We start from the raw sequence: 16,671 nt of genomic DNA, 5'->3' as shown, positions 1-16,671 counted from the left end.
CCATGACTATCTTCACAGCAATAGCACACAAGCACAATTTTAATTCTAAGTGTAACTATGAACCCAGATACACAGTCATGTCAAAAGAAAAAAAGGTAATTTTAGGATGACAGGATGGAATGTAACATGCAGTGATGTCCCCTGCAAGATGTGCACTGCTTTCAGGATCAGGTTGTTAATTCTTCTGAAAGAACTTAAGAGGACAGCTACAGTATCCTGAGTTGCCTGGACTGTACCTACGTAAATAAAGATCTTTGACTACCAAAGTGAACTTTTTGGTTCACTAGGTGTTCTTTAACTCCTTCACAAAGAGAGTCTGGGCACCTAGTCCTGTAGTACACTCAGGAGAGAATTGTCCGACCGTCTCCAACTATCACAACCTGAAACAGAAATTCGGCTGCTTTCTAAAGTTTCATCTGACTGGGATTTCAACAGTCCACAGTATTACTTATCCAAATTAGCATTCCCCTCTGCCTCTCCTTCTGTTCATTAGCCACCCACCCACAGCTTAGGGAAGGTAACAAGAGCCTTGCCAAGGCAATGACTCTCAAAGGCTTTGTCTGGAATGCCAGCAAAAGCACTACTAAATGCAGTGATGCTCCAAGTGACAATATTAGTGAGAGACAGTTGTCAGTAACAGTATTAAACACAAACCTAGTAAGTTAGGACAAGCCACCTTCTGATGGTGTATTTAATATACATCTCTGCCAAGTTGTCATGCATGGAAGAAACTAAAATTGAATTAAGCTAAATAAATACTTTGAGGACATCAGGTATTGTGCATCACACAGGGTTTGTTCAATACTCACCACAAAATTACGAATTGATCTGTGAAAAATGGTTCCATCATAATAGTTCTTCTTGCACAATTTGATAAAGTTTTCACATGTTCGGGGGGTCTGAAAGACAAACAGAAGTTTGAATTAAGCGATATCTTTAAACAATCAAACTGGTCACTACACTCTTTAAAGGAATAACTTCCCATTTGTGCCTTGCAAAGAAACAATCATGCAGGATTCTTGAAAAGGAAAGAGTCTCTGCCTACAGAAAAAATGCAACATAAGCTCTTTTAAAGTATACTGGAGAGACACACACTGTGTTAAATAAATTAAACCCAGACCTTCCAATTAGCACAAAGAAGTGTTGAACACTAGCTCAGATAATGTGAGCTCCCAGTAGACATAATATTGATGAAAGCAGGTAAGCTCAGAGGCTTTCAAGTAACTTAGTTCCAGCAGTGTATTATAATCCTGTTCCAAACGGGGATTCTAGCACTGAAGAAAGTTAATTTCCCAGAGTAAGAAAGAAGCTGACTTCTCTGCTCCACTGTTCCAAAGTGAGCACATTGAAGCTGACTGGGAGAGAAGCATTTGCTCCTCTTCACCACTTGGAAGCAAAAACAGAACTGACCACACAAGTCACTGCACCATAGGTAAAATCAAAAAGACAACCGGTTTTCAAAAATATTTTTTTAAAAAAGCGCTAAATATATTACCGACAGTGCAAATTAAAGCTAGTTGTTTGAACTTACGAGCCATGGCATTCAAACAGTACCTTCTGAAAAGCTTTACTGTCTACCTAATTATCCTTCCACTGTAACTGTACAGATTCTCTCCTCTGCAATACTAAAATACCTTCACATGTACCAATACAAGCACAGAAACAGCCCATTTTCTATACTTGGACATGTTTTCCAGGCCCACTGTGGATTAAGTGCATGAATATATTCCAGTTTTACAAAAGAAGACATCTAACTAATCTGAGTAATTTCAGGCGTTGAAAATATCCTTATTGTTGTATGCGCTTGGAAGTAAAGCCCCAGCATGAGCTGCAACGTCTGTAAATGAACACACACACATGACTTGAAGCCTCTTTCTAAACGACAGTGATTCACTTTGCATGGGTCTGACATCATTCTCGGTCTGAGAGAGGCAGTGACAGTGAGCCATGCAACCTCAAGTGACTTAAAAGCAAAAAGGGCAAGCCCAACCACAATCATTTACAGACAAAATCAGCTTTATCTTTTTAATTGTAGATCCAGACAAGTAGTCATACGGAACCATACAGAACTTGAATTTTTTATAATATTTTTTGTCTGAAACACAATCATTCTCACTCCTCTATATTTACACTGAAATATCCCTTAATTACCCAAACAATTCCACCTGCCACTAGAAATTCTTTGAAATGATTCCTCCTTAATAAGACAGATATAGATGACGGTTGTCAGCTGGGCCGTAACTGGAAAAATAAACAAATCATAATGCAATCCTACACCAACTATTATCTCAGATTTCCTTTATAATTCATTACTAAGTTAAAATGGTAATGGTACCATAATGTGTTTATGGTAGAATGCCACTAGGACATGTAGCATCCTGAGGGCAACTTGTTAGTGAATATATTCCATAAAAATTGTTTCAAGCAATAGGAGGTTCTCATACAGTTTCAAGGTTTATAGCAAATTTGAAAGTTCTTCTTTGAATTGGACATATATGTTTGAAAATATTCTTTGTACATTACATTTCAAGTAAAATTCAATCCTTGGAGAATCATTTGTGCAGGGTATGCTTCCTTTACAAGACAATATCATAACAGCCTTGATCCAAATGTAGTGCTATTAGTTGTCACTCATGAAAAATGTCAGTAAGGATGAAAATGAGTTTAAAAAAATTCCTTATGAATCAGAAATGGAATCAGCAGCTTTTAGCCTAAGGCACTTTATCTCACGAGAACCAGCACTCTTTGGAGAGAGAGACATAGTTAATAAGTTCTCTGGGGGGAATATAGCAACCTGTAATTAATTTTTTAAGAAAAATGAAATCAGGCGAAAGACTGAGTCTCCTAGGAATACATACCAAACCATTTTAAATTTGCACAACGTTGATAACCCAGCACAGATTTCCTATGTATTTTCAAAACATGATTTGTAAAATATACATCAAAAGCCTGGCTGTAGTAATGTATTTTTTATGCGGGACCTACGCTGACCCTTCTCTCTAAATGGATTTCTAGTTATTATATCTCTTCCCCGAAACAAGCTTTTCAATTGCAACTGCAGAAATGTGTCGTATACATGCAATAATCATTTCACTGCAAGGTTTTCTTTAAATAATTGCCACCAAATTGGTTCCCATGGTCACCTCATGCATTATACAGATATACTTGGCAGGTAAACACTTCCTTAGCAACATTACCATTACCTTTTACAGTGCTTTTAAGCAGACACAAATAAAAAGGTTTGCATTCAATCAGTAATAAACCCCAGTTTCAGTCACACAGTTGATCTAGAATATCTGGCTAAGATGATCTGATTTATACAAAGCAGTTTACGGTCCTGCCAAACCTCACACTGCCAAGCACATTTCAGGGACTTTTTAAAGCAGCGTCCTGTCCAAAACAGGAGAAAAAAGCTTGAGGTTTATGGGAGAGGCGTTGATCCTCAGTAACAAAGTTATGTTCTGCACTGGCCATACAAACACAGCCAGTCTTTGAAGTCTTTGTTCCAACTACAAAGACTGATGAGGAATACATATAAACAAACCTGACTTTGTTATTTGAGTCCAAGCTCTTGTGGAAGGTGTCAGACTCACAGTCGTACAATGCAAACCTGTCTACATCTTCAGAAACTCCCTCCACAGCACTTGCCTCACACTGGGATGGGGGAGGAAGGGATGGCCGGGGCACCTGGAAATGCAGAAGCGCAGGAGACCATGCCAGTTTCTTGTTGCCTTATTACTGGCAACGGGCTCTAAGCTCGCTTTGTACTTCTGGCTGTTCTTGTCTCCAATTGACCTAAACAGCAGCAGCTAATTTCTCCCTCTTTATTCCTTTTACGTTAAGCAGGAAATGATTTAAATTATTTTAATCTCCTGACTGTGACTCAGACATCTATGTAAGAAAGTCAAGGGAAAAATGCCACTTTAAATCATTAACCTGTTGCTCTGAAAGTCCCCAACAGAGAAAAGGTTGTGTTTTAAACCTACTGCAAAATCTTTGCAGAAGGACGCAGTGATAGTCCTAAGAAGTCAAATTTTAAAACTCGGGAAGGGTTTTCTCTCTGAAGAAGGTGGTAGGACAGCCCTGAGAAATCCTCCTTTTCTTTGATCAGGCTGGGACCCCATAATGATCGTGGTGTCTCTGTATGATGTTCCTCAGCTTAAAGTCACTTCTCTCTTCAAATGACAAACAGTAAGGAAAAAAAACCAACAAACTTATTTATACCAAAATGGGACTCCTGGTCCAAATATTTTGTAGATGCCAGATAACTGTTTCACTCTAAGTATTAACAAAGCAAATTTTAATTTCCTTTTTGCCAGCAAGGGTGGCTCCAAACGAGGCAAAATTCATCTCTCTTGCTGCATCCTGAGACCTAAGCGGCAAGACTAACCAAGTCTGGTCACTATCTGATTAATCAGTTTGCAGTTTTATTTTCTCATCAACTAAAACAGGTCATCACATTTGTAAAAGTTAACTTAACTCAGAATTTGTACTGGGCAGCTGAAAAGCCAACCAGAAGGAGACTAAAAACCTGCGGCGCTCCTGTTGCCAAGGTGCAGGGGATGGGAAGAGAGAGGAGCTTCTGAGTCGTTGCCATGACTGCAAGGAAGAGGCTTTACTATGTGAAGAGCTAATCATTTCAAAATGCTCCATCCCCTGAGGATCTGCATGAACCTTGAAGAGAAATTTCACACTAAGCATTCAGAAGCTGTCATTTGCACATCTGTATAATTTCCTTGTGTTAATTCCACTTCCCTTTTATTTCTTTTTGTCTCTCTAAATTGGATGAACTGTAGTAGCTGCACTAAAGTAGAGCCTTGATATACGCTTATTAACCCTATATTTCAAAGCAGAAATAATCTGGATAATGAAAAGCTCGTTCCTCCCAAATTAAAATTGTGTTCTACAGCCTTCATCTTATCACACAAATGCCAGAATCCTGCTACTAAGAGGCATGAAATAGTGATGGAAATTTTTAAGGCTTCAAACGAAGCCGGCTTTTTTTTTGTTACACAGATCTCCTTTAAAATGCACAGTGGATTTTGTTTTGCTTTAGTCCATTTATGTACTTTGTTCTTTTTTACATGGAGTATTTTCACTCTGGTAATTGTTCATTCTAGCAATGGTTCTAATACCCAAGCCATGCAAAGGTGATGTGGAAAGGTTAAACTCAGTTCTCCCTATCCCTTTCAATCTGCTATCCTTGTAGCCTGCCCATCCCACAGGAAAGAACTCGTCCTAATAAAAGCTTGGCTTTACTTAGGGCTTGGTCAGACGTGACTGTAATGGAGCAGCTTCAGGAATGAGCACTATCAGGTGCAAGCGTCTGGTCCCTCCACTGAGTCATGGAAAGAAACTGGACACAGAAATCTTTCTAGTGCATTTCAATGCATAATATTTACTAGCAGGCAGTTTAAGGTGCCCTGCTTTGCTTTGCACCAAGGGACTAGGAGCACACTCCACTTGTTTCAGAGCAAGAGGGACAAGAAAATCCAAAACTCCACAAAGCCCAGTGCAATAGCACAGGAGAATTTCACTGCGGGAAGCCCATGACATTTCCCGCAGGAGAAACATTTACTAGAGACCAGAAAAATAACCCCCTGCCAGCTCCACTTTCCTGCTGACAGTTCCCCTACGTGCGAGAGGGGCTGAGGTGGTGACAGGTTACGGTGGCAAACAACAGCTGCCTAGGGTGGATCAGTTCAAACCTGACACAGTTCAGAGAAGCAACACCATTCTCCATCTGGTCATAACAGACAGCAAATGGGTTCGGATCAATTTGTGACCCAGGATCAGAAGGAGCACAATTCCAGACAGAGCAATGGGAGAGATGAAAGTGTCAGGGCATTGTGGGGTAGAACACTTGGTTAGACTCTTACTGGTATTTTAAAAGAATCAGAACAAGCAAACTATGCCTTGGGTAATAGGTTGCTGACTTGAGAGCAAACATTTGCTTATTTTGCTACCTCAAAGCCACAAAGTTCACTTAGAACAAAGAGCACAACTATTGCATTCTCATTACATAGAAACCCACTATAATTTCATTAGCTATTTAGCAAAGATGCCAGCAGATAGCTAAATTTCACTTTTCAAAGGCATTTCTTCCACAGTACTGACATTAATGATGCTACCAAAAAGTTTTTCAAAGTCTAAGCAAGATGTTCAGCTTAGATAACATGCCAATAAAAACCTGACATACTCCAGTTTTATTTTTCACTTTTTTGCAAATACGGAGACAATCAATCAGTTTAGCTGAGCACAACTCAAGTTAAACAAGGCATCTAATTCACTCATCTAATTTGCCAATGTTAACTACTACCATTCCAGAGGCAGAGCTGTCATCCCTAGCCACAGTTGTTACTTTTCCCCTGACTTTTATTTATTGCAGTGGTAGAAAAGAAAATAATCCTCTGTCCCCCTCAAATCTGTGAGTCACACGAGGGCTGGGGAGCCTGCCAGACAGCCATGCAGGGCTGGGCGCTGTGAGGATGGAGCTGGCAACCATGATATAGCACCACTATTATAGTCTAAATGGGGATGCAACTTTAACCGATTGAGCAACCTCCAGCAGCTGTAAAACCTGGAGTATCACAGGTCCCATGGCAGCTCCCTGGCATTTCATCAGTCTGTGACTGGCACATAAATCCCACCTTTTCAGAACATGCAACCTGTCAGCAGTTCCACGCTAGACAGCCAAGCTCTGGTAGCTGTCAGCCGCCCAAGGTCACTCTGCTCTCATCAGAGAAGCCAAGTACAAACAAACGTATCAGAGAAGGATGAAGAGCAGCAGCTGTGTAACTCCAAACTGCCCACCTCATCCTTGGGCTCAGGATCACCAAGTGGCAAATGCGGCTGACACAGGATGCCTGCACTGTCAAATGTCAAAAAACAAGTGACACAGTTGATTCTCTCCCTGAGATCCAGCTTGCAAGGGAGGCTGAGGAGGCAGAAAGGTCCAAATGTGCTAAATGCCTTCCCACCCATTATCCAATGCCAAAGGCGACCAGGAAACCATGCAGAGACAGCCAGGGGCAGCAAGCCCCGTGGTGCAGGGACAGGTTGACAGGGAGGTGACCGAGCACCTTCCTCAGCCTCATGCTGAATGTCCCATTCAGGCACAGGGTGAAATCAGGGGCTCCCACTTCCCCTCCACTGCTGCCAAACAGCACAATGGCAGTGTCCAGATAAAGCATTTCCTACTAATATCTTGCATGAAAATGTTCCTCCTTTCTCAAGCACAGGTGTTATACCTCCAAAATTAAAAACATTTAAAATATTAGCTTCTAGTTAATTAAGAGCAACAACCTGCTAATTGTTATAGCTGCACAGAGCCATTTCGCTCCCAGCCACAAAGAAGAGCACAAGATCTGTCTGCTACTGTAGCGCTTTGACATAAAAACACACCAGGAACATTTTTATGCAGCTGTTCTACTGGAAAAGGATAGTTTTGTTTGTTTGGGTTTAGTTGCAGCTCTTCCTACAATGACCTATTTTGGTGAAAAAAACCCAATATGAAACAAGCCATTTACAACCATGCCAAGACTACTGTACTTCATCCCTACAACCATATTACTGAGTGAACAACACAGTGACAGAACATCAGACAGGTATTTGCCAGATAGTGCCACAGTTCCTTTGAGAGAAAGTGAGTTAAATGGACATTTAAATCAGAAAGAAAATGAGATTCAGGAAGACTGGGAAACATCACCATGCCAGGAGGTTAAAGGATTTTTTCAGCAACTAACTTCTTCCCCAATGGAAATGGATAAGAAGTTTACAGGCTTCTGATCTTCAGAACAGTCCCTCACACAAAAGGAGAGATGATTTCAAAGACCAGGGGCTGGACTACACATTTATAGATCATAGGCATATTTAACAGGTCAGAAGGCCTCAAAAGATTAAAACATCAGTGTTTGTAGAATAACAGCTTCTTCAGATAGTTGTGCCAAGACATCATCATTAAGCAGAGTTTGGCAGGTCATAAAACCTCAACAAGCATTTGTGGAGTGCTGGATGGAGCTTTGAAATCCATCTCACATTCTTCTTTGTTATGCCAACTTGCCCTTAAACCTTAAAGTATTAAACCTGAGAGAGGCGAATTTACAAAAACTGCCATGGCAGTTACGGATTAGTATTCAATTACCACTACCAGCATGTGTTTAACCATCAGATCATTACCCCACAGCAACCACTCTTACGAAGAGAACTCACAAAGAAGAGAAGGGAGATAGTGCACCAAACCACTCGTTCATCGTTTTGACAGGGAATTCTGGAGTGTTAAATTTGTGTATATATTTCCATGGCACAACAACAACAAAATACAAGCACTAAACAAGGAAGCCTCAAAGCAACACAGAGACAAAGGCAGGAATTTTTATTCCCTTTCACAGGTGCACAGACTAGGAGCCTGCTACTCTATTCTTAGGCAGGGCTTCTGATTCCAACAGGCAGCCTAGGTTATTTGTGTAGCTGCACTCTAGCAATCAGGCATCTACGGTACACATTATTGCCTGGGAATTAAAAATTACGCCTGTTTTTATTGCTCATTGTTAAATTTAAAAAATGAGAGGCCACTGATTTAAAAAAATCTGTAACCAAATGACACAGGCACATCATGCAGCAAGTCCATGGCAAAGGTGCAGAATTCAGGGTCTACCAGCTCCTAGTTCTACACTCTATCCATTACACCACACTGCTTTTCTGCTTCCAAACCCAAGTCAGTTTGATGTCTTGCACTGGGTAAAGCCTCCACCTTGCCTTAAGAGGCTGCTCTGCCACCTTCAAGGTGTAACTGCATCACTATAGTGGCTAACACAACAGGATACACACAGATGACATAGACAGTTGTTCCCAGCAGCATCCTGACTAAAACAGCTAAAGAACTTGAGGAGACTAGAAAAATCACAGTTAATAGAATACAAGAAATCCAGCAACATTCATTGCCTTTCATCAGTTATTTCTTCATAATTCGTTTGGTGATGTATAAGATGAGAACTGAAAGGATAACACTTGTTGGATGCTGTTAAATCTTCTGTACTCATCAGAATTACTTCTGAAAAGTAGAACTTTATTTGTTTCCAATTAGTATATACAACAAATGTTGCTTATGCCCAGCTGAACTCAGCTTCCTGGAAAATGTCCCTAACAAATGGCCATCTTATTAGTCCCCATCAGGAAGAACATTCTGTATCTGAATAAGAAGACTGGGAGAAAAACAAACAGCAACAGAGAGCACTAGGCACACTGCTAAGATGTAAAGAGAGAGCAGGAGTGTACCTTTCCTCATTTGAGGCACAAATTCAAAAGGGTGGAAAAAAAAATCCAGCTTTTCTTCCAAAGTCTTTATTGCCTTTTCTCAGGTCAACGACTTAAACCACACACCGTTCTGGAACACAAGTGAAGTTTTCTGGTGCTCTGATTTCAAACACAGAAAATCTCTGGATTCTAGCCCTGTTTCATGCTCTCTTTCTGAATCCCGTCACAAAGTAAGTGATGACTTCAATCACACCTGATTTCCTCCCTGAATCAATACAAAATATTTCTTGATTAGGTGTTTGGTGCTAGGAAGAATCTCATCAATATCAATGTTATTGATTGGCACCTTAAAGCACTAGTGTATGAAGATCACTACATTTATTTTTTAAAGAAAGTTTCCATGGGTACATATAGACTGAACTCCAAACAATCTATACTGCCGGTTCACAAAAAATGGGAAACAGAAGAGCTGTGAAGGGAAAGGGAACAGGTACCCAAGGCAGATCCTGAAGGCAAAGAGGATACTGGGTGGACTTCAGCAGCGGTGCAGACCCCTCACAGCACAACTGCAAAAATATTTTGCTTAAATAGACTGCCCATAGGCATGAAAATACAGTTGAAGACTCAGCAGACATACAGTCTAAGACAGCAAGTATGTCACTTGCTGTTGTCTACTTTAGCAAGAAGACTTAACCTCAAAGTGTATATTGAAATCTAACCAGTAAGACTATTTTAAAATGTAATTTGAATGTTTCAAGGCCTACCTCCGGAGACAGGTATTCATTTGTCATATTTATATAGCCACTTCATCCCCAAGCTTCCTAAAACATTTCAAAATCATGTATTTGCAGTACTGTGCAAATATACAACCACTACTAGGGTGGTTTCCATAATAACCAGAGCACAGGATATCGCCCAGCAATTAAAAAACAGGAGCCTGTGGTCGGGTCAAGACAACAACCATTCAAGCAGTGATCAGTCTTTAAAAAGAGAAGCTAAGTGCCCCTGTAGTATGGCTTATAAATCACGTACTTGCTCCTGCAGTTGTACTGCTTGAGACAGTAGATGTATGAATTCCCCAAATCACACGTATTTTGACTGAATTCAAACAGCAATGACACTCTAATACTGCCATTGTCTCTTTCATTCACTCAAGTAGCACAGATACGCGTGTTAAATCCAGAGGTCCCAAATCTGCTGGTGATCTCAGTGAGTATCAATATAGTGCTTTGGGCTGAACTTTGTTCTTCTATTCTTTCTGAAAAGGCAGGGTACTATCCACACCAACTACATCAAAATATACCACAAAGGCTGAAAAATCAGGCACCAAAAACCCTGTGCAACATTAATTTGGGTGAGCGTTATGCCACAGTCCAGTTCCCCCTGGCTGCATTCAAGGACCTTACCAACATTCTACACTTTTGCAGGAAAACCAAATCCTGCATTTAAACCATTTCACTACAGAGTTTCAAGTAGCTCCCAGAACTGGTTCAGTTTGTGCACTGAATAAGCCTGAAGAGCTGATAAAAAACTCAGCCTGTGATTAATTAAGACTATTTCCACACATATTTACAAGCAGGGTGAACTGGATGTGTTTAGATAGACTTGATTTTGGCATTTCTCCATTTTCTATGTCTGTCTTTGCAATCTCAATAGATCCATTGTAGCTGATATGTGCATGTGTTTGTGATCTATATATGTGTTATACATTTGTGTTTGCTCTGTCTGCACTGAGCTACCCTATGTACTTAACCTCAGTGTGATTCAGGAAAACCCAAGTTAGAAGCACAAACTCCTTATATAGTAAAAGGAGAAAAACAAGCGGCTCCCGGAAGAACTGATTTAATAGACCTGGGATGATGATCTAAAGTAAATGTTGTGAAAACGTCCCTAAAGCAGCAAGTTTTTCCTATGTATTCTAAATATATATTTTTTTCCCTCTGCTGTGCCAAAGGTCTGTTTGATTCACACAGATTTAGTCGAGACCAAGAAATGAAAGAAGCAGATGGCTAGAGGCCAGCGTTCAAGCAGGTCTGGTTGTGTAAAGCAGCGCACACTTCCAACGCGTACATGAGGAAGCAGCATGTGTGTGAAAGGGAGATGAATAGAAATTCATCTGGAAAATAGGAAACACAATGGATATCATACAGGATGTTTATAGCGGGCAGTTGAGACTGGGTCGTCAGGACTGAGTGACACTGGTCACACGTAGCCAAAAACCCCACGCTGATAAGAATAGCTGCAGTCAGCCTTGCATTAGCCAGGAGCCACTTTGAGAACATATGGCAAAACAAATGATTCAATGCAATCTGCTCATTCTGCTGCTTCCCCCAAATATTGCTGTACTAACATCCTCTGCTTTTTGCCTCATTACATAGTGTTACTATTTAAGAGCACGGAAAGCACCTGTAGGCATGATGGGGACCTACAGAATTACTAGCATGATACGCCACTGTGGAGGTTCTCGTACTGTTTCCATAGATCAGGTTGAGATGTTGACACACATTGTGCTCCTTACTCGTGCGAGAAGAATGAACTGAAGGGAAGGCCAGTGGACTTGTCCTGTTTGCTTTTTCTTTCTCCCAGGCAAAAATGGATTCATTCTCCCAGCGCATCTTTGGATTCCACACCAGGCACCGCAGCTCCCAGCCAGCACTGCTGGGTCACAACAAGCAGAGGTTTTGCCATTTAAACTCCTATTCACATCCTTCAATTTCCTAAAATAACTACCTTCAGGCCTATAGTCTCCTGAGATAAAAATCTCAGTAAACAACGGAAGGTTTGGGCTCTTTACATTGAAAACTTTTTTCCTTTTATAGATGTGGCTGCACAAATCAATAAGCAAAGACACTAGAAGTGACCTCTGAGACACCAGTGACAGCTGAGACATCAGTGTCACCACAACTCATCCATTGTAAGTCTTGCCATGTTTATTATTTCAAGAGTTACAGATTTCCCCCAGAATCAGACTGTATTGACTATAAAAAACTCCGGTTCATTTTTTTCTTTAAGTGAACGTCTAGCTCTTAATGGCAAAGGGAAGATGTTTCAAAACTTGAACCTTAAAAACCGAGACAGCAGGAAGTAAAAAACATATTCTAAGGCTTTAATTTGGTTTGTTCTGTAAAGCTCAGGACTGTTTGTTCCATAAAAGGATTCAGAAGCACATCTAACCGTTTCTGGGGATCTTGCCTACCTGTACTCGGGCTGACAGACGGCCCTCAGTTTCACTGAGGTTCTTTCCCTGGTTCTGTCAGTAACCTGCTGTGTAACCTTGGGTTATTCTCTCTTCTCTGTGGTCTTCCTTCTTTTTTCTCTCTGCCTTCCTTGTCATTGTTCGGGTCACTGTAATCCTGACCCTTTGAAGCTCTAAACATGTACCTTGACATGTAGTAAGAAGTCCACTAAAATGTATGCGACTACTCACAGAGAACAGTTATACATATAGTAGTATAATATAGTATATAAAATAATATACATACATTTTACAATGAAATTTTGTGTAGGTATGAAAACATACCAAAACAACTGAAATATAGTTATTTAACTGTATCTATTACAACTACACACTATTCCTTTCTTTAGACATTGCCATTGCCAGCTCCTATTCTGTTTGTTGTCTAGACAGATTCATCTCACAGGGCAGACAGTACCATATCACAGTGCAGCTCCAAGTTCAGGTCTCCTTTATTAGTGTGAAGTCGCACATAGCCCTTCTTCTTCACATATGTGTATCTCACAACATCTTCTTCAATAGCAGCTGTATCAAAGCAAACAACAATAATTAGTTCTCTGAAAGATTACTGATTAATCTTTGGAAATCATCAGAAAACAAGCTGCTAGATTCTATCATCTGACCTCTTCCCCAGGGCACTGGGTTTTCAGGGATTGTACTCTGCAATTCATCTGTGATAACCTCACATTAATCTCTGTGCAAAACACTTTCCATTATAGAAAATCACCACCTCTTTGAGAGCCAACGATATCATCTCTATTATTAAGACACAGAAGCATTCAGTATTACACACTATAATTTTCATGTAGTGTCCACCAATCACAAATGTTACTTTGAAACCAAACTTTTTTCTTGTCAAACTTGGAAGCCAAGCAGGTAGTCATCAGTAGCCACAAATTGCTGACATATGAGGACCTACTCAGTTCTGAAAACAAATGAAGCTATGTTACTGGAAACATTCCTGGAAAGTCATACTAAAGGATCAATCTAGGATGTTTCCACTTCCATTTTGTCAAAATATCCAGTTAGTCAGATATTTTCAACACTCTGCAAATCATTGTAATCCACCAAGTAAAGGAACTGTACTTGGTAAACGTAGTTTTAGCAAAGTATTTGATCTTTGCCTAAGTGTGTGGCATACTTCTAAACTGTAGTGCCAAAAGCCAGACCTTTCTCTTCAACTGGGAATACTAATCACTCAGCTATTTAAGCATTATTCAAATTAAATAAATTTTATACATTTGTGTTTAGGCTGGAGAACAAAAGGAAAACTTTATTGTACTGAAATACACTTTTGTGTAACCGCGAAAAGCAATAAATCAAAAGTTATCACCATAAAATTTGCTGTCATTCTAGCCAATACTGGGTCAGGACAAAAAGGTGGTAAAGATTCTGTACCCTTAGTTGAGTAGAGATTATACTTAATTCCTAAATTTACATAAGCGCATATCCCATTTTGTGGTCCCTGAGCATAGAAAGTACCTCATTAATTTCAGTTCAACATAAGTAACTGTCATTCAAAGCTGAGGCTAATTCACAATTGCTCCATTATTTCAGAATGAGCTCACTGGAAAACAAGGATATATCTGCTTAGGCAACACATTTCTGTGGCATCATTACTGACTGATTATCAATGCATTCCTTCATTCCTCATACACGTATGTGTGCTAGGGAGGACACCTTAAAACTGGAAAGTAAACAAACAGCTTGTAGCTAGGAAGTTTGGGTACCTGCTTCGTGGGTCGTTTCAGGCACCATTGCAGTGGAGGTGAAGGAAGCACTGACTGCGCCAGTAGAATAGTGAGCCTGTTCACAGCAGAAAAATGAAGAGAAAAAGACATTAGATCTCAGAGGTTATCTACTAAAGATACTAGGTAAGCACCAGAAACACACAAATGTCATCCCTGTGAAAGCAGACTTTCTGCTCTAGCTCCTGTAGAAACAAATGCACGATGCAGCGATAATTCTCCATCTGTTACCCACAGCATTCGCTGTGATGAAACTCCAGTTAGAGCTGCGCATGCACTGAGCTGAAGGGGCTGATTGCTTCCACTACAGTTTAATACCTCATTATGCAAAGATTCTATTACCAGAATGTATTTGTACATCCACAGGTGGAGATATGAAAGGAACACTGCTGGCAAGACATCTGTAAAATTCTCCAATGTTGCTGAGTAAGTGGAAGGAAAATCCAGTGAATCACGGAGATAGTGCGGAGCAAAGCAAACCACCCCCTCCCACACACGGCCCCTCTGTGTGCAGAGACACTGTCCCACGCTTCCCCATGGCTATTTGGAGCTTTGTAATTCTCCTGCAGAAAGGAAATGTGAACGTCACACATGGATTTTGTAGCAAATTACAAAGATCTAATAAACCAAATCTAATACCTTTAGAGGCTCTGGGGCAGTGTCTGGAAAGAATACAGGTCAGGCCAACGCTCTGCCCATAAGGTTATGCTGTGTCCTATACAAGTTTACAGTTATGCCCATCATTAGCCGACAATCTGACTCTCCAACATATGTAGAGCTCATCATTCTTTCTTGCCTCTTTTTTTCCCCTCCCAACATCTTTTGTTTTCTTACAACACTACGGTGCCCTGAAAAAGGGGCAAATGTGATCCTGCTCCTTGGGCACATACGCTCCCTAATCTGTCACTAAGCCTTCTCATTAAAAGCCATATGCTGCACTGCTATTCGTTTTTGTGGAAGTGTAATCAAGGCACGAAGACACATACATCCCAGAATTATTAAAGGAAAGAATACTCTGTCTTGCCCTTTTCATACAGCCTTTGATGTAGAAAATCTAGTTGCAGATGAATTGTTTCTCTTGACAACCATGAATGCACGGTAACATGTACCTGGAAGAACATCCTTTGAAATATTACACTAAAAATCCTGCATTCCAGTGGAAATAAAATGGAGAAGCAGCTGTGGATGATTTATATATTTGCCCACACCAGAAATGATTCACTTGCACTGCCCTTAAGGTGTGTTCTCTCTGCCAATAACTGCAGGAAGCAAATGATAAACAAATTCAAAGCAAGAGACTACAGCTTGGGAAAAAAGGTTCTCCCAACATATATGTCATAACCACATCATAAAGATTCCTCCGTCTTATTGTGTTTCATTTTTTAAATATTTAGGTTAATTTACAATGATTTCACAAAGAGAAACTCACTGACACATCCATTGTCTTTCTAAGGAGTCCCAATACGATTCTCCTGTTTGTATCTGTGACAAATCTCCATTTAACAGAAAACATAAGGAGAAGTGTCTGTTTATACTGCAATATGGCCTCTACGCTGAAAAACATCTATTACTATTCTTGAAGAAGCCAATCAGTGCCAACCTACAAATTAAGTCAACTTACTGCATTCAGCTTATCCACTTTCTTCTTTTCAGGAGCCTTCATAGTAGCTGCAAGAATATCATCGCCTTTGAATTCCTTATAAAGCTCCAGTAGAGTCTCTCGGGTCTCTGTGTTTGTATTTTTCAAATAGTAAGATGGGTCTAATTTTGCTTTTTCTTCATCTAGATAAGACAAAGTTAAATCATTCAGAGTTAAAAGAAAAATTCTACTTTGTTCTCATTCAGTTTATTATATACGTAGTAACACTAAAATCTTCCAGATACTATTTCCACTTTTTTTTTTTTACACAAAAAGCTCTAGTAACTATATTTATTCCTGCAGAAACAGCAACAAGTAGCAATGCATAACACTAATGACAGTATAACTTGAAATACAGCACAATAAATGCCAATATGAAGTACACCGAAAGAAAAACAACTTCAAATGAACTACTGTAAAAATTCCTTTGAAGCCACTAGAAATGACTTAAGTTCATGCAAGTCTTGTAAAATTTTTTATAGAACAATAAAGACAAGATACAGTTGGATGCAACATAAACTTCTGTCCTTTGATTCCTCACTGTACAGCCAGGCTTGTGATGCAAAAATCCTAAGGTCAGCTCTTTAATGTGGCACCAGGGGGAGGAAAGCTGGCAGACTAAACTGCAAAATATGATTTTCTTTACATTATTTTTATAAATTTCACCTGTTCTCTGCCTTGATATGCCTACTGTTTGCTGGTATTGAATATTCTATCTCTGAGATAATAGCCACTTATTTTTAGCAGGTAAACGGAGAGATGCTTGTTTGTAGAACTAGTAGCTTTTAAACAAC

The 16,671-nt window shown here is 40.0% G+C and overlaps 1 protein-coding gene across 1 annotated transcript in view; it reads right to left on the bottom strand.

The window, feature by feature from the left end:
• Positions 1-16,671, bottom strand: part of PPIL2 (peptidylprolyl isomerase like 2) — a 71,453-nt gene that overhangs the window by 25,243 nt on the left and 29,539 nt on the right. The window contains exons 10-13 of the mRNA XM_065033074.1: positions 15,860-16,020; positions 14,221-14,296; positions 12,909-13,015; positions 810-899 (exon numbers count right to left, since the gene is read on the bottom strand). Of these exons, the coding sequence (XP_064889146.1) occupies positions 810-899; positions 12,909-13,015; positions 14,221-14,296; positions 15,860-16,020 (434 nt within the window). The remainder of the gene's footprint in view (positions 1-809; positions 900-12,908; positions 13,016-14,220; positions 14,297-15,859; positions 16,021-16,671) is intronic.

Source organism: Columba livia, chromosome 17 (genome assembly GCF_036013475.1).
Source record: "Columba livia isolate bColLiv1 breed racing homer chromosome 17, bColLiv1.pat.W.v2, whole genome shotgun sequence".
NCBI classification, from domain to species: domain Eukaryota; kingdom Metazoa; phylum Chordata; class Aves; order Columbiformes; family Columbidae; genus Columba; species Columba livia.
This window is presented reverse-complemented; position numbering and strand designations above follow the sequence as displayed.